General features: G+C 36.9%; 2 protein-coding genes and 1 pseudogene across 3 annotated transcripts in view; all 3 read right to left on the reverse strand.

Annotated features, from left to right (window-relative positions):
• The window catches only part of nkiras1 (NFKB inhibitor interacting Ras-like 1), a 66,441-nt gene that overhangs the window by 23,554 nt on the left and 21,469 nt on the right, over nt 1-21,418 (reverse strand). The gene's annotated exons all lie outside the window — the stretch shown is intronic.
• Nucleotides 529-20,666, reverse strand: LOC307162883 (putative nuclease HARBI1; annotated as a pseudogene). Its single transcript has 3 exons — nt 20,139-20,666; nt 8,570-9,043; nt 529-552 (listed from the first exon to the last, which is right to left on the reverse strand). The product of its transcript is annotated as a putative nuclease HARBI1 (transcript).
• Nucleotides 12,360-14,480, reverse strand: LOC307163403 (uncharacterized protein). The gene is made up of 6 exons (XM_079879429.1): nt 14,309-14,480; nt 13,931-14,207; nt 13,663-13,840; nt 13,450-13,526; nt 12,745-13,329; nt 12,360-12,555 (listed from the first exon to the last, which is right to left on the reverse strand). The coding sequence occupies exons 1-5, from the start codon at nt 14,335-14,337 to the stop codon at nt 13,123-13,125; spliced, it is 768 nt and encodes a 255-aa protein (XP_079735555.1). The 5' UTR covers nt 14,338-14,480; the 3' UTR covers nt 12,360-12,555; nt 12,745-13,122.

A 21,418-nucleotide genomic window follows, 5' to 3' on the forward strand; every position in this document is an offset into this window, starting at 1 on the left:
GGTCTTTCTAAAGACCTAGAGGCAAAGCCATACAGACTTTCTTCTCAAATATTATAAACAGCAATTTAAACACATGCACTCTTTTTGCTACTGTAGAGAGACTGACAAACCCCCCAAGCCATATTCCCAGTGAAATGCTCTCAGACAACAAGTGCAGTGAGTTTGCTTCTTTCTTCTCTAAGAAAATCAATATCAGAAAGGTGATCAGCACATCCTTGAGTTGCGCTGGGGTCAGACAGATCAGACCTCCTGAGAAAATAGTTACTATGTCTGATTTCAAAGAAATTGATGGCAAAAGCACATCAACCTGTGCTCTTGACACACATCTTTTTTCAAAAGTGTGTTAAACAGTTTAGAAGCAGATCTTCTAGAAGTGGTAAATGCCTCACTTCTCACTGAGAGTTTTCCAAACTGAAAAAGAGCAATCTGGATAATTTCAAATCTCCCTTTCATAGGCAAGATCATTGAAAAAGTTGTCTTCAATCAGCTGAACAAATTATTATGCTCGAATAGATACTTTGACAATTTTCAATCTGGTTTCCGACCGTACCACTGCACAGAGACAGCACTCATAAAGATAATAAACGATATTCGCTTAAATACTGATACAGACAAATGATCAGTGCTGGTACTACTCGACCTCAGTGCTGCATTTGACACTGTCGATAATAACATACTTCTTGACAGGCTGGAAAACTGGGTGGGGCTTTCTGGGATAGCCCTAAAATGGTTCAGGTCATACTTAGATGGGAGAGGTTATTATGTGAGTATTGGAGACCATAAGTCTGAGTGGACATCCATGACATGTGGAGTCCCTCAAGGCTCAATTCTTGCGCCACTCCTGTTCAACCTGTATATGCTCCCAATGAGCCAAATAATGAGAAAGAACCAAATTGCTTACCACAGCTATGCAGACGACACAGATACTTAGCCCTATCGCCTAACGATTACAGCCCCATTGACTCCCTGTGCCAATGCATTGAAGTCAACAGTTGGATGTGTCAAAACTTTCTTCAGTTAAACAAAGACAAAACTGAAGTCATAGTGTTTGGAAACAAAGATGAAATTCTCAAGGTGAACACATACCTTCACTCTAGGGGTCAAACAACTAAAAATCAAGTCAGGAATCTTGGTGTGACGCTAGAGTCAGACCTTAGTTTCAGTAGTCATATCAAAGCAATAACTAAATCAGCATACTATCATCTGAAAAATATTGCAAGAATTAGATGCTTTGTTTCCAGACAAGACTTAGAGAAACTTGTTCATGCTTTCATCACCAGCAGGGTGGATTATTGTAATGGACTCCTCACTGGCCTTCGCAAAAAGACCATAAGACAGTGTCAGCTACTCAGCTTATACAGAACGCTGCCGCCAGGATTCTGAGCAGAACCAGAAAATATGATCATGTCACACCAGTCCTCAGGTCTTTACACTGGCTCCCAGTTAGATTTAGGATTGATTTTAAAGTATTATTACTGGTATATAAATCAGTCAATGGCCTAGGACCTCAATACACTGTAGATATGCTCACTGAATATAAACCCAACAGATCACTCAGATCATTAGGATCATATCAGCTAGAAGTTCACTCTAAGCATGGAGAGTCCGCTTTTAGCTATTATGCCAGCCACAGCTGGAACCAGCTTCCAGAAGAGATCAGATGTGCTCCTACAGTAGTCACTTTCAAATCCAGACTCAAAACACATCCGTTTAGCTATGCATTTACTGAATGAGCACTGTGCCACTGTTAGTCCGACTGTTTGTACTGTGTTTTATTTTATTTTTCTAAACTATTTTTGCCATTGTGTATGAAATGTGCTATATAAATAAACTTGCCTTGCCTTGCCTAAAGAGTTGCACGAGTGTAAATTCCAAAGATGAGTGTCGAACGTAATAGCCCTTTTGTTTGCATGTAGTCTTGATCAGAATTATCCAGATTTGTAAATCCCCCATTTTTCTATCCAGGATCAGGTAATGCAGCTTTATTTGTGCTTTGTGCACCCTTGGAGGCAATAAAGGGACATGGGCCCAGCTGTTCAAAAGTATTCTGACAGATTTCGGCTATCGGATTATCGGATATCGGAAATCTTAAACATGGGTTGTTCAAATAAAAAAAGGGATCCTGAAATCAGATTAGATCACAAAGTCCAATATTGGTTTGGATGTGGATCAAATCATTAGGTTGTGTTCAAAACTTTTTATTAAGATTTGGATATTTGATCCAAAAATAATAATAATTGGATTATACTGATCCCAGCAAAAGGGTGGATTTCAGGGGAAAAAAAGTAATAAAACTTTAAAACTGGTCATGTAATGATACATGTAGGCTATATTTTTTATATATATATATATTGCTCTTGATTAGTTTAACTGCTGTAGTAATAAATTAGGAGACATTAGGCTACCTATTAAGCCTTTCAGCAGCCTACAATAAAGTAAAAAAGATTTTGGCACCATAAAATAATCCCCAAACAGCTGTAAATATCCAACAAAAATATATTTAATTTACATTATATATATATATGTACACTCACCTAAAGGATTATTAGGAACACCATACTAAATTATACTGTGTTTGACCCCCTTTCGCCTTCAGAACTGCCTTAATTCTACGTGGCATTGATTCAACAAGGTGCTGAAAGCATTCTTTAGAAATGTTGGCCCATATTGATAGGATAGCATCTTGCAGTTTATGGAGATTTGTGGGATGCACATCCAGGGCACGAAGCTCCCGTTCCACCACATCCCAAAGATGCTCTATTGGGTTGAGATCTGGTGACTGTGGGGGCCATTTTAGTACAGTGAACTCATTGTCATGTTCAAGAAACCAATTTGAAATGATTCAAGCTTTGTGACATGGTGCATTATCCTGCTGGAAGTAGCCATTAGAGGATGGGTACATGGTGGTCATAAAGGGATGGACATGGTCAGAAACAATGCTCAGGTAGGCCGTGGCATTTAAACGATGCCCAATTGGCACTAAGGGGCCTAAAGTGTGCCAAGAAAACATCCCCCACACCATTACACCACCACCACCAGCCTGCACAGTGGTAACAAGGCATGATGGATCCATGTTCTCATTCTGTTTACGCCAAATTCTGACTCTACCATCTGAATGTCTCAACAGAAATCGAGACTCATCAGACCAGGCAACATTTTTCCAGTCTTCAACTGTCCAATTTTGGTGAGCTCGTGCAAATTGTAGCCTCTTTTTCCTATTTGTAGTGGAGATGAGTGGTACCCGGTGGGGTCTTCTGCTGTTGTAGCCCATCCGCCTCAAGGTTGTGCGTGTTGTGGCTTCACAAATGCTTTGCTGCATACCTCGGTTGTAACGAGTGGTTATTTCAGTCAAAGTTGCTCTTCTATCAGCTTGAATCAGTCGGCCCATTCTCCTCTGACCTCTAGCATCAACAAGGCATTTTCGCCCACAGGACTGCCGCATACTGGATGTTTTTCCCTTTTCACACCATTCTTTGTAAACCCTAGAAATGGTTGTGCGTGAAAACCCCAGTAACTGAGCAGATTGTGAAATACTCAGACCGGCCCGTCTGGCACCAACAACCATGCCACGCTCAAAATTGCTTAAATCACCTTTCTTTCCCATTCTGACATTCAGTTTGGAGTTCAGGAGATTGTCTTGACCAGGACCACACCCCTAAATGCATTGAAGCAACTGCCATGTGATTGGTTGATTAGATAATTGCATTAATGAGAAATTGAACAGGTGTTCCTAATAATCCTTTAGGTGAGTGTATATACAGTGAGGAAAATAAGTATTTGAACACCCTGCTATTTTGCAAGTTCTCCCAATTAGAAATCATGGAGGGGTCTGAAATTGTCATCGTAGGTGCATGTCCACTGTGAGAGACATAATCTAAAAAAAAAAATCCAGAAATCACAATGTATGATTTTTTAACTATTTATTTGTATGATACAGCTGCAAATAAGTATTTGAACACCTGAGAAAATCAATGTTAATATTTGGTACAGTAGCCTTTGTTTGCAATTGCAGAGGTCAAACGTTTCCTGTAGTTTTTCACCAGGTTTGCACACACTGCAGGAGGGATTTTGGCCCACTCCTCCACACAGATCTTCTCTAGATCAGTCAGGTTTCTGGGCTGTCGCTGAGAAACACGGAGTTTGAGCTCCCTCCAAAGATTCTCTATTGGGTTTAGGTCTGGAGACTGGCTTGGCCACGCCAGAACCTTGATATGCTTCTTACAGAGCCACTCCTTGGTTATCCTGGCTGTGTGCTTCGGGTCATTGTCATGTTGGAAGACCCAGCCTCGACCCATCTTCAATGCTCTAACTGAGGGAAGGAGGTTGTTCCCCAAAATCTCGCAATACATGGCCCCGGTCATCCTCTCCTTAATACAGTGCAGTCGCCCTGTCCCATGTGCAGAAAAACACCCCCAAAGCATGATGCTACCACCCCCATGCTTCACAGTAGGGATGGTGTTCTTGGGATGGTACTCATCATTCTTCTTCCTCCAAACATGTTTAGTGGAATTATGACCAAAAAGTTCTATTTTGGTCTCATCTGACCACATGACTTTCTCCCATGACTCCTCTGGATCATCCAAATGGTCATTGGCAAACTTAAGACGGGCCTTGACATGTGCTGGTTTAAGCAGGGGAACCTTCCGTGCCATGCATGATTTCAAACCATGACGTCTTAGTGTATTACCAACAGTAACCTTGGAAACGGTGGTCCCAGCTCTTTTCAGGTCATTGACCAGCTCCTCCCGTGTAGTTCTGGGCTGATTTCTCACCTTTCTTAGGATCATTGAGACCCCACGAGGTGAGATCTTGCATGGAGCCCCAGTCCGAGGGAGATTGACAGTCATGTTTAGCTTCTTCCATTTTCTAATGATTGCTCCAACAGTGGACCTTTTTTCACCAAGCTGCTTGGCAATTTCCCCGTAGCCCTTTCCAGCCTTGTGGAGGTGTACAATTTTGTCTCTAGTGTCTTTGGACAGCTCTTTGGTCTTGGCCATGTTAGTAATTGGATTCTTACTGATTGTATGGGGTGGACAGGTGTCTTTATGCAGCTAACGACCTCAAACAGGTGCATCTAATTTAGGATAATAAATGGAGTGGAGGTGGACATTTTAAAGGCAGACTAACAGGTCTTTGAGGGTCAGAATTCTAGCTGATAGACAGGTGTTCAAATACTTATTTGCAGCTGTATCATACAAATAAATAGTTAAAAAATCATATATTGTGATTTCTGGATTTTTTTTTTTAGATTATGTCTCTCACAGTGGACATGCACCTACGATGACAATTTCAGACCCCTCCATGATTTCCAAGTGGGAGAACTTGCAAAATAGCAGGGTGTTCAAATACTTATTTTCCTCACTGTATATATATATATATATAAAATCACTGTAAACTACATTGGCACAATCATAAGATATGAACAAAGTCAAAAGTTCTTTGCGAGTGAACACAAAGTTTCTATTTCAAATAAATGCTGTTCTTTTGAACTTTCTATTCATCAAAGAATCCTGAAAAAAATTTTTTACACAAGCTAGTAGCCTACATTGGAGATATGTGGTCCCATTTAGAGCTCTAGTAATCTGGATTTGGAAATCTAAAAAAAGTGTACTTGTATATTTGAATCAGGGTATATATCCAGGGCCCAGTTTTCAAAAAATTTCACAGTTTTCAATCCAGTGGGATTTCGGATTACGGATTGGATCAAATCTTGGAAATGGGTTTTTCAAAAGCAAAAGAGGGATTCCGAACTAAGATCACAGCATTTAATCCGATCTTACATTTGATCTGGATCAAACCTGCCCTTTGGGTTTTTCAAAACTTTGAACTCGGTTTGGGATCTATTTGATCCCCCCCAAAAAAACCAGGATTATCCTGATCCCATCAGAAGGGTGCATTCAGTTGTGATTTTTCGAACCAAATAAAATTAGAGAGGTTTTTTTAAGTGAATGATCACAAAATCAGTGTTTACTGATGATATATACATTTCTTCATATTTGAAGCATATATGAAGCATGTCACATCTAATGAGATATGGTAAAAAAAAAAAAAAAAAAAAAATCTCAAAGCTATCAGCTGTCAAATAAATGTCAAGTCAAGTCAAGTCATCTTCATTTATATAGCGCTTTTGGGTCATTCCAGAATTGGAGGACATTTCATGTCCCACCTATGAAATTTCAAATAATCTATGTATAATATACAAAAAAATGAGTCACTGTGTAAAAAACACTTGTCCTGAAACTAAATATACATAGACTTGAAGATTTTTTTTTTCCTAAATATTAATGAAAATAAAAAAAAGTCTATAGTTCCCACTTAAATGCCATTTTTCTCTTGTCCCACCTTCTAGATGACCAAATTGAATGTTAAATATAACTGTTAAAATACATTTTAAATATCCCTTTTTTTGCATGATTTTGTTTATATATGCCTCTTTTAATTGTTAAAGCATTTTTTTAATTGATATAAATATTTTAAATAATAGAAATGTTGCAATAAAGTTATGTCCCCAACATCGTGCAACCCTGTTACCGAAATATTTAGACTGGCAGAAGAAGAAGAAAAAAAACAGTGAGTGACATGATACACAGGAAATAACATCACTAAGCAGTTTGCCACCAGAATGGGTAGAACAAAGGTATATTCTCTCTTTGATTTTTCATGTTATTATACAATTTTTAGCCTTGATTGAATGTGTCACTCTAACAAATGCAACCCTGTTACACTTATTATCAGAATAAGACAAATTAATTTGAAGGTTTTCTTCTTCTTTTTTACATAAGTAAGTTTGTCCTAAAGACAACAGTTAGAGCTAGCTAAACAGCAAGTTTCTATTCATGAGAAAAAGCTAACATTAGCATTAATTTGCAACCCTGTTACCATAATTAGAGTAACAGGGTTGAATCTCCTTCAGTCCACTCATAAGGGACAATCTATTATCAATAGTTCATGTGACCGGTCTTCATTTAATTTACAAACTAAATATTTAGCATCTTAATTAATAAAAATCAATATTAGAAGAATAAATTAATGAAATATTTAGTGCTGGGAAAAAATTAATCGCGATTAATCGCATCCAAAATAAAAGTTTGTGTTTGCATAATATATATGTGTGTACTGTGTATAATTATTTTGTATATATAAATACACACATATGCATGTATTTATTTAAGAAATATTTGCATGTATATACTGTATATACATTTATACATAATTTATATTATATATACATATAAATAATTTTTATATAAATAAATACAAATCTTAAATATATACATGCATATGTGTGTATTTATATATACATATATAAAATAATTATACACAGTACACACATATATATTATGCAAACACAAACTTTTATTTTGGATGCGATTAATCGCGATTAATTTTTTCCCAGCACTAGAAATTTTAAAAGAATAATTCCAGAATACAAAATAATGAAAGAAATATAACAAATGATAATAACAAAAGGAGAGAATTTGAGTGAAATATTAACAAATATTAACAAATATAACACCCATTACATTAAGCTAAATAATTAATATAATTTTGATTATAATTTAGCATACATTTCATGTTATTAATGTATTACCCTGTAACTTTTCGCAACCCTGTTACTTAAATTTCAACCCTGTTACCGTATAATTTTTATTAAAATAATAATAAATTACCTTTTTTAGCTCACAGGGGCTTGAGCTATTGTCATTACCGTAGTTTGAAGGATTATATGCATTATGCATTTTAGCAAATACTTGAAAATATATGCTGAAATCAGTCAAATAAAACATGTCAAAAGTAAAAAATTTGGCAAAGATGGAACTCAAAAGTTACTGAAATGAATTTAAATCAATTTAAATCAAGTGATATCTAAAATTAAATATTTATATAGAGTGATTGTGACTTTCTATACCTAATGGCAGGAAATTATATTTAAAAAAATCAATAAATATACTTTTTTCGGGTTCCTGAGTATTGGTAACAGGGTTGCATCCAGCACCAAAAAAAAAAAAAAAAAAGTACTATAAAAAGTGTGCCTTTGATACCTGAGCTGGACGAATCAAATTATTTAATGGTATATTGCCTGTTTTTATGAAATACATAATAAAAAATAGTAAAATAAAGGGCCAATTTTTCAAAATTATGGATGCCTAAATGTCCTCCAATTCTGGAATGACCCTTTTAACAACGTAGATTGTTTCAAAGCAGCTTCACAGAGATAAGCGTATAATTTAAGGTAACAGAGATTGTTTTGGCTTTATAGCAGAGTTAAGTTATTTTCCATCTAAAGTTAGTTTTGATTGATTTGCTTCCGTCGCAACGATCATTTGTTATTAAATTAGGGGCCGCTAAGACGACACCATTCCCTCTACACAGACTTTAAACGCGAACCTGTGAGAAACGCTGATGGCGTTCACATGCGCATTTAGAGTGGGTTCTATAGTTATGTGCGTTTGAAAATACGCAGGTTTGGAATTCCCTACAAGCCAAAATGTCACTGTTGCTCACAGCTCTATAATTCCACAGTATTTTAATGGCAATGAAAACAACAAATATACTCACAATTTCTCACAATTGCATCTCTAATAGCATGCCCAGTGTGTCCTTCATTAGGTAAGAACATTGGCGGCTGTTCTGGTTCTACATCAGGCTCAGGTCCATCAAAATTGTCATCAAGAGGGACATGACGCCTGGTGGCGATGTTATGCAAAACAATACAGGTAAGGATTATGTTGCATGCCACCTTGGGTTGTACTCGCAAGTAGTTAAGACACGCAAACCGTTTCTTCAGGACTCTATTTAAGTGTTCAATGGCACATCTTGTTTTGCAATGTGAAGAGTTGAAGCGTACCTGCTCTGGTGTGTTTGCAACTGGAAAAGGGGACATTAGCCATGGTATGAGTGGATACATGCTGTCTCCCTATACTATGCCATTTGGTCTGTGGGATTGAAGCTCTCTGTATAGTGCACTCTCTCTTAGAATATGTGCATCATGAACAGACCCTGGCCATTTCACAACACAGTTGGTTATTATGAGGTTGGCGTTTATGGAGTTAGAATCATGCCAAAACCTCACACACACACACAAAACGTGTTTTACTCACACCCAACGATTCACAAACAAACTCAGTGTGGTTTGCAAATACAAAACATCACTCACAAACTAATGCATTTTGTTCTGCAAATAAAAAACGTACCTATCAAACAAATACAGTATGTTTTATATATACAAAGAAACATATTTCTTCAATGACAAAAATATCCTCCAAGTACAAACTCAAATCTTTCAAGTACAAAAAAAATCCTTCAAGCAAAAAAAAAAAAACTTTCAAGTACAAAACAAAATTCTACAAGTACAAAACAAAATCCTTCAAGTACGAAACAAAATTCTACAAGTACGAAAAACTGTCACGTGACTTTTGGCACTAATTTTCCGCCTTGCTGATCCACACACATGCTAGTAAACTGTCATGTAATTCGCACTCCACAACAGCAGGTGGCGCTGTTACCGACTTGCTTAGCGCCGCCACGGACATGGAAAGAGGAGAGAAGAAGAAACGCTAGCGTGGGGGATGTTTTGAACATGATAGCCCAACGTGAAGGCTGCATCCTTCGAAGGACTGAAGACTTCAAGGATGCAGCCTATATTCGTCCTTCGAAGGACGCACCATGTAGCCTTCGTAGGATTTCCTAATTGCGCAACCAGGGCCCGGTTTTTCAAAAGGTTTAATCCGGATAAAATTGATCCGGATTTAGTAATCCTTTTTTTTGCGATCCGTGATCACGTAATCCAACTTACTTTTGAGCCAGTTTTTCAAAGCAACATCGGATTGGATCAATCTGATCCGGATAGGAACTTTTCAGGATCACCAAATCCTGTTTACTAGAGCCTTAAATGGAACCAACAGTGTAGCCTACTGGCTTACCAAAGAACAACAGTTGGCAAAATACCGGTGGCCACAAATAACCATTGTTTATTTTAATTTTAAGAAACAGAAACACTGTAATAAACAGAAACATTTTACTTTCCTTATTTTGTTATAATGTTAAATTGTAGATTTTGTTGTTTTACCATATCTCATTAGATGTGACATGCTTCATATATGCTTCAAATATGAAGAAATGTATATATCATCAGTAAACATTGATTTTGTGATCATTCACTTAAAAAAAAAAACCTCTCTGGTTTTATTTGGTTCGAAAAATCACAACTGAATCCACCCTTCTGATGGGATCAGGATAATCCTGTTTTTTTGGATCAAATAGATCCAGTGTTGTGTGTAACGCGTTACAAAGTAACGCGTTACAGTAACGTAACTACTTTTTCGGGTAAAAAGTAGTGTAACGCGTTACTACTAAAAATTTGGTAACGAAACGTAGTTCCTTTTTCAATTCGGCGCAACGTTACTTTTCTCATGGATATATTTGACAGCGACACTGCCTCAGCTGCGCGCTTGAGAGAAGAGAACTGTTGAGAACTGAAGAAAACGATTTAGTTTCATATTTATGTTTAAATTAAATAAAATAACAATTTTGTGTGGAGACATGATTTTGACCACTTTATTAAGTTTGTTTTTGCAGAAAACCTGTATTTAAAGTGAATTTCGTTTTGTATTAATTGTATCTTAATTTTAATCAATGTTTTATCAATCAATTGCCTGAATTTAATAAGAAGTAAATTAAAGAAAACTATTTAGTTTCATATTTATGTTTAAATAAAATAAATAAATAAATAAATAATTTAATCTATGTTGATTATATGAAAAGTGAAAAGCATGAGTAAGATCATAATTTTGTGCAATATATCGGGAGATAAATGGAGTGGGCAGACATGATTTAGACCACTTTATTAAGTTTGTTTTTGTAGAAAGACTTTCTTTAAAACGAATTTCGTTATGTATTAATTGTATTTTAATTTTAATCAATGTTTTACCAACCAATTAATTGCCTGAATTTAATAAATAAGTAAATATGGCATGCAAAATAATCATGACGGCACCAGCGCGTGAACTGGAGCTCGTCTCCATATTGTAAATGAACCGAAACTCAGATAAGCTATACTTGTCTCACAGACCTGAGAAATATATAGAAAGCTTGAATATGTGTACTTTTAAACAAAATATATATTTTTTTCTCTCAAAATCTCTTTTTTTTTCTCCTACTCCCGAGTGAGTCGTATGTCTGAAAACTAAGCTTATGTCTTCTATATCATTTTGTCCTATGCTATCAAGACGCGATTCGCACCGGTGTTAGAGAGCAGGAGCGCTTTATTGGCTGTTGCCGAAATTTAAAGTTCGGTGGATAGGGGGAGCGGATCGGAGAGAAGTGACGCGGGCGAGCTGCTCATCGCGGAGTGTCGCACTCTACCCCATGATGCAGAGCCGGCTGAGAATAAAAGTTGCCGCACACAGCAGCGCCAATGAGAAGGACTTTTTTTCTTTCGAAATTGATACTATTTTTTATAATAAAGAGCACAAAATAATTACCTGTTATGTCTTGCATTGTATAACTTTATGTCTACATATTTAGGAACAGATATTGGGTTCTGCCCAAAGTCAAACAACATAAAAGTAACATAATAGTAACGAGTAACGTAAAAAGTTACTTTCCAAATGGGGTAACTAAGTAAAGTAACGGATTACTTTTTTAAAAAAGTAACGAGTAACGAGCAAACACTACTTTTTAAAAGTAACTTCCCCAACACTGACTGTGGGTCGCAGATTGGGAAGAGGTGGGTCGCGCAGTCACTATTGGCTGCAGCTAAATTTAAGTTTCATGAATGACACACACACACAAACATTTTGCACGATACCAACGTTAAATAGAAATCGCTGTGAGATCGCATTACACAGGAGAATTCAAATGTCACGAAAGGCGCTGCGTTTCCCAAAAGCGTCGTATGCCTTTAGTAGATTGTAAAACCGTTGCCACTTATCTCTACGATCAGCTTAGCTCCCGATGCTTTTGGGAAACGCAGCGGAGACCTGAGTCAGCCTTTCGTGACATTTGAATTATCCGGTGTAATGCGATCTCATGCAGAATGCAGAGCAGTGATTGGAGTAAACGAGTTTCTTCTTGTTAATAATGCGCACACTGTTAAAAATTTATTGTAATTTTACAGGAAATTCCTGGCAACTAATTGCAGTAAATTTACAGCAAGTAATATACAGGATTATTACTGTTTACTTTTACAATAAAGTACTGTATTTATACAGCAGTTGTACTGTGATTATAGTAGCATTATTACAGTAAAATGCTGTAATTTATTTAAATTTACTGTATATTTACTGCAACTCAGTTGCCAGGAATTTCCTGTAATTTCACAGGACAGAATTACAATTTAATATTGTAATTCAATATACTGTATCCTGTTATTTGTAAATATTACAATACAATGCTGCCTGTAATTATCCGTATTAGGCAATTAAAAACACAACAATGATATCTTTTTAATCTTTTATTAAAAACTGTTTTCTTAGGAGGGTGTAAACAGGTGCGTTGAGCCCGTATCTCTTCTCTGCTTTGCAGCCCGTCTGGGAGTTGATTCCACAAAAAGTTCTGAAAAACGAGAGAGAGGAAAAAAAGTTTTAAGTTTTCATATCTGTTAAATAATGACAAATACTGTGTAAAAAACAAAAGTATTGCTACTTGCTCATAAACAAAAATTATTTTGATGTATTTATTTAATATTAACAACTTTTGTTATTAGTTCACCCAAAAATGAAAATGATGTCATTAATGACTCACCCTCATGTCGTTCCAAGCCCGTAAGACCTCCGTTCATCTTCAGAACACAGTTTAAGATATTTTAGATTTAGTCCGAGAGCTTTCTGTCCCTCCATTGAAAATGTATGTACGGTGTACTGTCCATGTCCAGAAAGCTAATAAAGACATCAAAGTAGTCCATGTGACATCAGTGGGTTAGTTAGAATGTTTTGAAGCATCGAAAATACATTTTGGTCCAAAAATAACAAAAACTACAACTTTATTCAGCATTGTATTCTCTTCTGGGTCTGTTGTCAATCCGGGTTCACGACTCCGCAGTGACGCAGTGACATTCCAACACATACATAACATATAATTATGAAACATTGTTTTTAAACTCTCAGATAGCTTTAGCTATTATTAAATCTTAAATGATTTACCTTTTGCCATGTGCCATGCATCATATCTGTGCAAAATATTGGGCCTATTTTCTCTGATGAACTTCATCACACCAGGATGTCTATCAGTTACAATCATGTGCACAGTCACTCCTCTCTGCTCTAGTTGTCTCAGACTTCTCTCAAAGCCCTCCTTCTCCATCCGCTGACTGTTGCCGACTTCATTGCTCTATATAATCATATCAAACTTGTTAAAAAACTAGAAGTATAATTGTGTTCAAGGAAACTTTTTATGATCTACTTTCCACTCATTCAACCGTAATAAAAAAAAAATGTAATGCAACCATACCTGAATGAGCTGAATGTCCATAATCTTGTTTGCTCTAAGGTCCATCATCGAGTATGTTCCATACTTTGCACTGTGTCCTAAAGAATGGCATATTAGCATGTATATTTTTACTGCTTGTCTCTGTAATCTGAGTCTGTCTGTAGTCATTTAAAACAGCACATTTATATACAGTCAACATTGGAAACGTTATATTATCAACATAACTGCACATACCAGGGGAGTCAGCACGCATGTCCCCACCCAGAACTAGATTCCTTCCTTTGAGTGCTTCTGCAATCACTGAATTTTGATGCTGTTTCCACTGCCAATTGATAGTTGGTAATAGGAAAGTCCTTTGGTGTTTCAGGTACGTAGTGTGGCAAATCCCCTGAATGTTGAATGCCTGCATAAACTGACCCCAAAAAAAAAAAAAAAAAAAAATTATTTTAAAATTGATTAGTAAGCAAATCACACATGTTATTAGAGAATACATAAATCTTACCTTGGTGACCTGCAAGAAGGATGAGCCAGTAAAGAGAACAGCAGCAGCAAGCTGTAGATTTCCAGCTGGTATGTTATTGACATACGGCTGGCTGGTCCAAACTTTGTGAAATTCACAATGAGCACAGGTCTGGTCCACATGTAAAACCGTGCCCACTGTTCTGCTCTTTATTTCACAGTGTCTTGAGCAGACAGGACAATTCTTGAATAGCTCCATAAGCTTTTCCTCATAAACAATGAATTTTTTCATTATATGTGGAGGTGTTGCAATTACAGTGCTACAACAAACAACATTTAAAAACATTATTAACAATAATCAATTATTAATGTATGTTTAAATAGAAACTAAAGTAAAAAAGCATGAACGGTCTAGGAGTACCTCTCATTATAGATGCTGCTTTCACTCATTCCTGGTTGGAAACTAAAGTCCGAATCCTCAGCCTCTTTTCTGGGCCTTTTCAAGGGGGTAGAGGTAGCAAGAGGATCGTTCTCTAGTGGAATACATGGCGTGGAAGTGTTGCAACCAACATGCCTTTTATGTAGCTTCACCTGAGTGCCTATAACAATAGATATTTCGAAATTAATTAAATACAATTGTGCCATAATACACTACAATTAAAAGAAAATACAACTGGTAAAGATTTTTTATGTTCAATACTGTAAAATGTGCAACATACTCTTGCTCCTTCGTTCAGGTTTCCAACGATGTTGCGTTGATATGTGCTTCATGTCTGGATGTGTTTGACATGATGCATCTTTTTTGGCGGGCTGTTCAGTCTGACAAGCCATCTCGCAACACAGTTTAGGCTGACAATACAGACATATTAATTTCCAAAAGACATATTTCACAAACAAATATGTGTTTTATATATATATATATATATATATATATATATATATATATAATTACAATGTGTATAATTACAATAATTAAGCATGCCATTGATGTATTATCGAAATATCAAAACTTTTAAGATATGCTTATTTAACAAAGTCATGTAAAGCAATTAGTAACAATTTAGACACACACATACCTCTGAAGGGTTAGAAAAGTCATCGGGACTTGGTACCGCATTGCTTGAAAGACGCAAGGTGGATTTGTCGTCAACAAGGCCGAAGTCCAACATTCTCCAGTTCGCGAAGCTCTCTCGAGAAAAATGTTTGCTGCATATATATAAATTAGATGTGTCCGTTGTGGATGGCCAACCAGCCGCACGGAGCCAGACTCTAGCCCTGGCAGCATCGCGGGGAAAGCTATGCAATGCGCTTGAACTTTGGCACCACGCATACAAACACTTGCGTCCCATGATCGCCTCTCTCATCGACTACGCAATATCACAGTTTGTTTGACAGGTCTATCATTGAAAAGATCCACGTGGTATCATGATTAATTCAGTGAAATGTCTTCTCATTGGATATGAAGGCTCAGCCTCATTAATAATTATGAGAGAACGATGAGTCATCACTGTACGATCCGTACAGAAAAACGTCACATCCTGTGACGTGGACTTGATGAAGATTTCAAACCCGGAAGACGAAAATAGCCGATACAAACTCAAATTTAACCATTTATATCCTATTTTTAAATTTTACAGATTATAACATTGTCTTCTATGGTGTTAAACACACCTACCTCTGTTAAAATCTCAGAAAAATTGGTTTAGGGTTTCATGACCCTTTAACAACACTCGCAGCATAAATATTACTATTGAAATTCTAGGTCATGGGTCTACTGTCAAATAAAATTATTAGTCTATTATATTTTTTATATTCTGATTTTTGTCATATCAAACCTTTGGTTATGATTAAGCTTACTTAATCTTTTTTCATTTCTTTAAATTTGTTCTGCCGTGTCTGGTAAATCAGTTGAGGCAGCAGACAAAAACTACTCAGTATTCTTCACATTATTTCAACAGCCATTAGGCTGTTAGGCTCTCAATTTTTGATAATGTGCCAAAAGTTTGTATTGCAATTAAACTTGTCATTCATACTATAACAAGAAAAAAACTGCTCCAAAGAGAACTAACGCCTCCCACCCCACATTCATGCTTTAAAATTATTTTATATTTTGGTGGGTCTTGACTCTTGAGATAGATTATTCTTGTCTAGGTGGGTCCTGGAATGGAAAAGTTTGGGAACCCCTGCATTAGAGTATGCAAGATAATTTTGCTTAGCTAAGGTTTTAGTAGTTTCCCCCCAATGCAGTATTAGTAGTTATTAAAAGTACTTTTTTCAGAAATATACTCTTTGAAAAAAGAAAAGAAAAAAAACCTCAGTGACATGGGAGCCGTCGATTAAGTCAGCCCTGCAAACCTGTTGGTAGACAACTTAGTAGTGGATAGTGGAAATATGCACTACTCTGGAGACCATCCCAGATGATGTCCCACCAGCAGAGGCCTTACCAGGGACAGCCCATCCCGGTCCAGCAGCTCCAGGGTCTCCCTGCTCAGCTCAATAGAAGTCTACATTATTTTGTTCTTATTTTATGTATTGTAAATGTAAATGTTTATGTTGATTTTGATATGTTTAATGTATGTTGTTCATAGTTGGAAAAAGTACTTTAATGTAGCCTGTGGAACAAATGATTTTCATTTACCAATTGTATTTGAAAAAAAAAGTATAGAAGAATTTGTTTCATGTAGAAATTATTACTGTCATTACAAAAATAAGCAATGACCAGAACAATTCATTCTCTTTTATTTACACATTTAAAGTTGCACAAAAACAATGTACAGATTTTTTCTTTCCTTTTAAAAAATAAAAGTGAAAAAAGTTAAACAAAAATAAAAAATATATATTTTTCAATCATTCTCTCAAGAAGAGAAAACAGCCTGTCCATCCTCTCCCTACTCTCCTGTGCTCTCCTCGCCTCCCTTTGTAGTTGACCTCTCTGTCTCGCCGCCTTCGTGCTGGTGCTGCCCCTGGCTCCTCCTCACCGTGGGCACCCACTGCTGAATTCGGCCCTGGTGTGTCCTCAGGGATTGAGGCAATGACGACAGGGGGGTTGGTGCAATGCCTCTGTCCCAACACCTCATCCATGAGGACAAACCAGGGCCAAGTTTCAGCAGTGGGTTTCCCACTCACACCCTCTGTCCCACTCCCAGGACACTTGCAATCCTAAGAGCAGAGCAAATGAACCATGGCTTGTTAACAAAAACAGCACAATACATTTCAGCAAAGACGTGTGTATTAACTTTCTTACATTGTATTTTTTTTTTCTCCTGAATTGCTCTAAAAAAGCTTAATACATGGGTGCAATCTTAAGTGGATTGTTAACACTGCAAAATATGACATCAAGACATGCATACAAAATACTTAAGAAATCATATTTCTATATACTCAAATTTGGTTAAAACCACATAGCTTTCATGACAGCGCTACAAAAACACAAAAGTGAAACCCCATTCCCTTATCAACTGCTTTTCCTATTGTTGTGGGCTTTATAGGGTGAAAAAAAATGTTATTTGAATACTATGAATTTGCAGTTTGTAATTAACTAGCTAAACTACATGATCCAAAGTACTTAACTACTGAAAAAGCTACAGAGATTTTGAATGCACTGCAGTTTAACTACAACCAACTACTGTAAACTGTAGATTAACTGGTAATTGAACTATATGCATCATAAACAAATAAAATGGCCAGACATATTTTTAGTCTTTCTATTGTTATCATCATCTCATAACTTCGCCACTTCACATTAACTTGGAAAGGTAATAAAAAAAAAAAACTTCCTAAAGTGTCACAATAAATGGGAAAGACGAGTCCAAAAAGACGTATAATAGGTGGATCTGGCAACACGGAGGCTGCACCCGCGCCCTCACTCACAGCACGCTCTCAAGCCCCGTTCACTGTTCTAACGTTACCTTCTCGCAGCGACATGAATTGCAAACACTCATATGAAGTGGTTTAAAAGGCTAATTAATCATTCAGAGAGCTTGAAATTTTATTTTTGAATATAATTTTTTTTACCGAGGTCCGGACCTCGGTGACCTCAGCTGGCTACGGCCATTCACCCTACCCACGACAGACATTTCTGGAGTTTGATATTTACTAACTAAATATACTAACATTTCTAACATTTGATTTTTCACCAGCAACGACTGCAAACTCACCTGTTGGCCGCTCATCTTGTTCAAAATACGTCCCCCACGCTAGCGTTTCTTCTTCTCTCCTCTTTCCATGTCCGTGGCGGCGCTAAGCAAGTCGGTAACAGCGCCACCTGCTGTTGAGGAGTGCGAATTACATGACAGTTTACTTGCATGTGTGTGGATCTGAAGGCATTTGTGTGTGGATCAGCAAGCAGTGTTGGGGAAGTTACTTTTAAAAAGTAGTGTTTGCTCGTTACTCGTTACTTTTTTAAAAAAGTAATCCGTTACTTTACTTAGTTACCCCATTTGGAAAGTAACTTTTTACGTTACTCGTTACTATTATGTTACTTTTATGTTGTTTGACTTTGGGCAGAACCCAATATCTGTTCCTAAATATGTAGACATAAAGTTATACAATGCAAGACATAACAGGTAATTATTTTGTGCTCTTTATTATAAAAAATAGTATCAATTTCGAAAGAAAAAAAGTCCTTCTCATTGGCGCTGCTGTGTGCGGCAACTTTTATTCTCAGCCGGCTCTGCATCATGGGGTAGAGTGCGACACTCCGCGATGAGCAGCTCGCCCGCGTCACTTCTCTCCGATCCGCTCCCCCTATCCACCGAACTTTAAATTTCGGCAACAGCCAATAAAGCGCTCCTGCTCTCTAACACCGGTGCGAATCGCGTCTTGATAGCATAGGACAAAATGATATAGAAGACATAAGCTTAGTTTTCAGACATACGACTCACTCGGGAGTAGGAGAAAAAAAAAGAGATTTTGAGAGAAAAAAATATATATTTTGTTTAAAAGTACACATATTCAAGCTTTCTATATATTTCTCAGGTCTGTGAGACAAGTATAGCTTATCTGAGTTTCGGTTCATTTACAATATGGAGACGAGCTCCAGTTCACGCGCTGGTGCCGTCATGATTATTTTGCATGCCATATTTACTTATTTATTAAATTCAGGCAATTAATTGGTTGGTAAAACATTGATTAAAATTAAAATACAATTAATACATAACGAAATTCGTTTTAAAGAAAGTCTTTCTACAAAAACAAACTTAATAAAGTGGTCTAAATCATGTCTGCCCACTCCATTTATCTCCCGATATATTGCACAAAATTATGATCTTACTCATGCTTTTCACTTTTCATATAATCAACATAGATTAAATTATTTATTTATTTATTTATTTTATTTAAACATAAATATGAAACTAAATAGTTTTCTTTAATTTACTTCTTATTAAATTCAGGCAATTGATTGATAAAACATTGATTAAAATTAAGATACAATTAATACAAAACGAAATTCACTTTAAATACAGGTTTTCTGCAAAAACAAACTTAATAAAGTGGTCAAAATCATGTCTCCACACAAAATTGTTATTTTATTTAATTTAAACATAAATATGAAACTAAATCGTTTTCTTCAGTTCTCAACAGTTCTCTTCTCTCAAGCGCGCAGCTGAGGCAGTGTCGCTGTCAAATATATCCATGAGAAAAGTAACGTTGCGCCGAATTGAAAAAGGAACTACGTTTCGTTACCAAATTTTTAGTAGTAACGCGTTACACTACTTTTTACCCGAAAAAGTAGTTACGTTACTGTAACGCGTTACTTTGTAACGCGTTACACACAACACTGTCAGCAAGGCGGAAAATTAGTGCCAAAAGTCACGTGACAGTTTGTCGTACTTGTAGAATTTTGTTTTGTACTTGAAGGATTTTGTTTTGTACTTGTAGAATTTTGTTTTGTACTTGTAGAATTTTGTTTTGTACTTGAAGGATTTTGTTTTGTACTTGTAGAATTTTGTTTTGTACTTGTAGAATTTTGTTTTGTACTTGAAGGATTTTTTTTTGTACTTGAAAGATTTGAGTTTGTACTTGGAGGATATTTTTGTCATTGAAGAAATTTCTTTGTATATGTAAAACATACTGTATTTGTTTGATAGGTACGTTTTTTATTTGCAGAACAAAATGCATTAGTTTGTGAGTGATGCTTTGTATTTGCAAACCACACTGAGTTTGTTTGTGAATCGTTGGGTGTGAGTAAAACACGTTTTGTGTGTGTGTGAGGTTTTGGCATGATTCTAACTCCATAGGGCGTTGCCCACAAGTTGGATGTTGATGTTGATGCTGTGCCTCCCCTTTCGATTAACATACTCCCACTCCCTTTCACAAGGTGCTTGGATATCTACATGAGTACAATCAATAGCACCAATAGTGCTAGGCATGTTCCCAATTTGAAAAAACTTGTGCTCAGTCTGAGCTGTCTGGTCATCCTTGGGAAAGGAAACAAATTGATTGATCAGACTGCCCAGTGCTACTGACGTAGCCTTCACCGCATTACGGTTGCTTTTCTCACTCCCATATTGTCACCAATTACTTGGTAGAAAGTCCCACATGCGTAAAAGCGCAGAGCGATTAAGCACTGTTCCTCCACAGATAAAGCATGACTCCTTTTTGGTTTGGTGTTGGAGTGTTGGCCTATAAAGATCTGCAATGTACTTAATGGCATCTCTCCCAAAGCGAAAACCTGCACACAGTTCTTCTGATGTGTATTGCTCGAGTAGTTTGGCATGCTCAGCATGCACCCTTTGACGGTACCTTCTCCTACGGTAACGATGAACAATACCTGCCATGTGGATGCTTCTGTAGGCTAAGAGAAATGGGTGCAAAGACATGATGTGTTTGAATGGTGTCACCCATTAACCAGCAATTGATGTAAGCCTAATTGAGCAATTGAACTATGGATTCAAAAGTTCCTAATTTCACTGTGGCAGAAACCTGTGCACTGCTGGAGGCCGGGTGTTCGGGTCAATTTGGCCTCGATAGTAGGAGGTTTCAGCTCTGCAAAGGGTGGAGAAGTGACCAAAAAAGGAAAACACAACATTTGGGAGAACATAACCAATCATGTCAATGCCATGGGGTCTGGCCAAAAGAAGACCAAAAACAAGTTATGTTGCAATGGATGAACCTTAGGGCCAAGGCAACGAAATACCTTACGGAAGCCAAGAACCCCCTAACAGGTAACAAGCCATATAAGAGGGGTGATTTCACTGATATGGTCCTTGATATCATTGGAGGAGAAAAATCAGAGGCTTTGCATGGCATTGAAGGCATAGAAGCAGATGGAGAGGCCACAATTACAGAAACTAGGACTTCAGAAGATTGCAAGCAAAATTCTCCTGCAGAGGAAATGTTTGTCCTGGACTTGACTACAGTTATTGAGGAGAAAATTCCTACAAGAAAACGCAAATGTTCCTCAGCTACGAACCAGGATGGTGACAGCTATAAGTTGCTTCTGAAACAGGAAACCGAAAGAGCAGAAGTAGGAGAGCGCGGGGCACAACGTAACACGGGGGTAGTTGTAACACATTTGTTTGAAATACTT

The sequence above is a fragment of the Squalius cephalus genome, assembly GCF_949319135.1.
Source record: "Squalius cephalus genome assembly, chromosome: 8".
NCBI lineage: Eukaryota > Metazoa > Chordata > Actinopteri > Cypriniformes > Leuciscidae > Squalius > Squalius cephalus.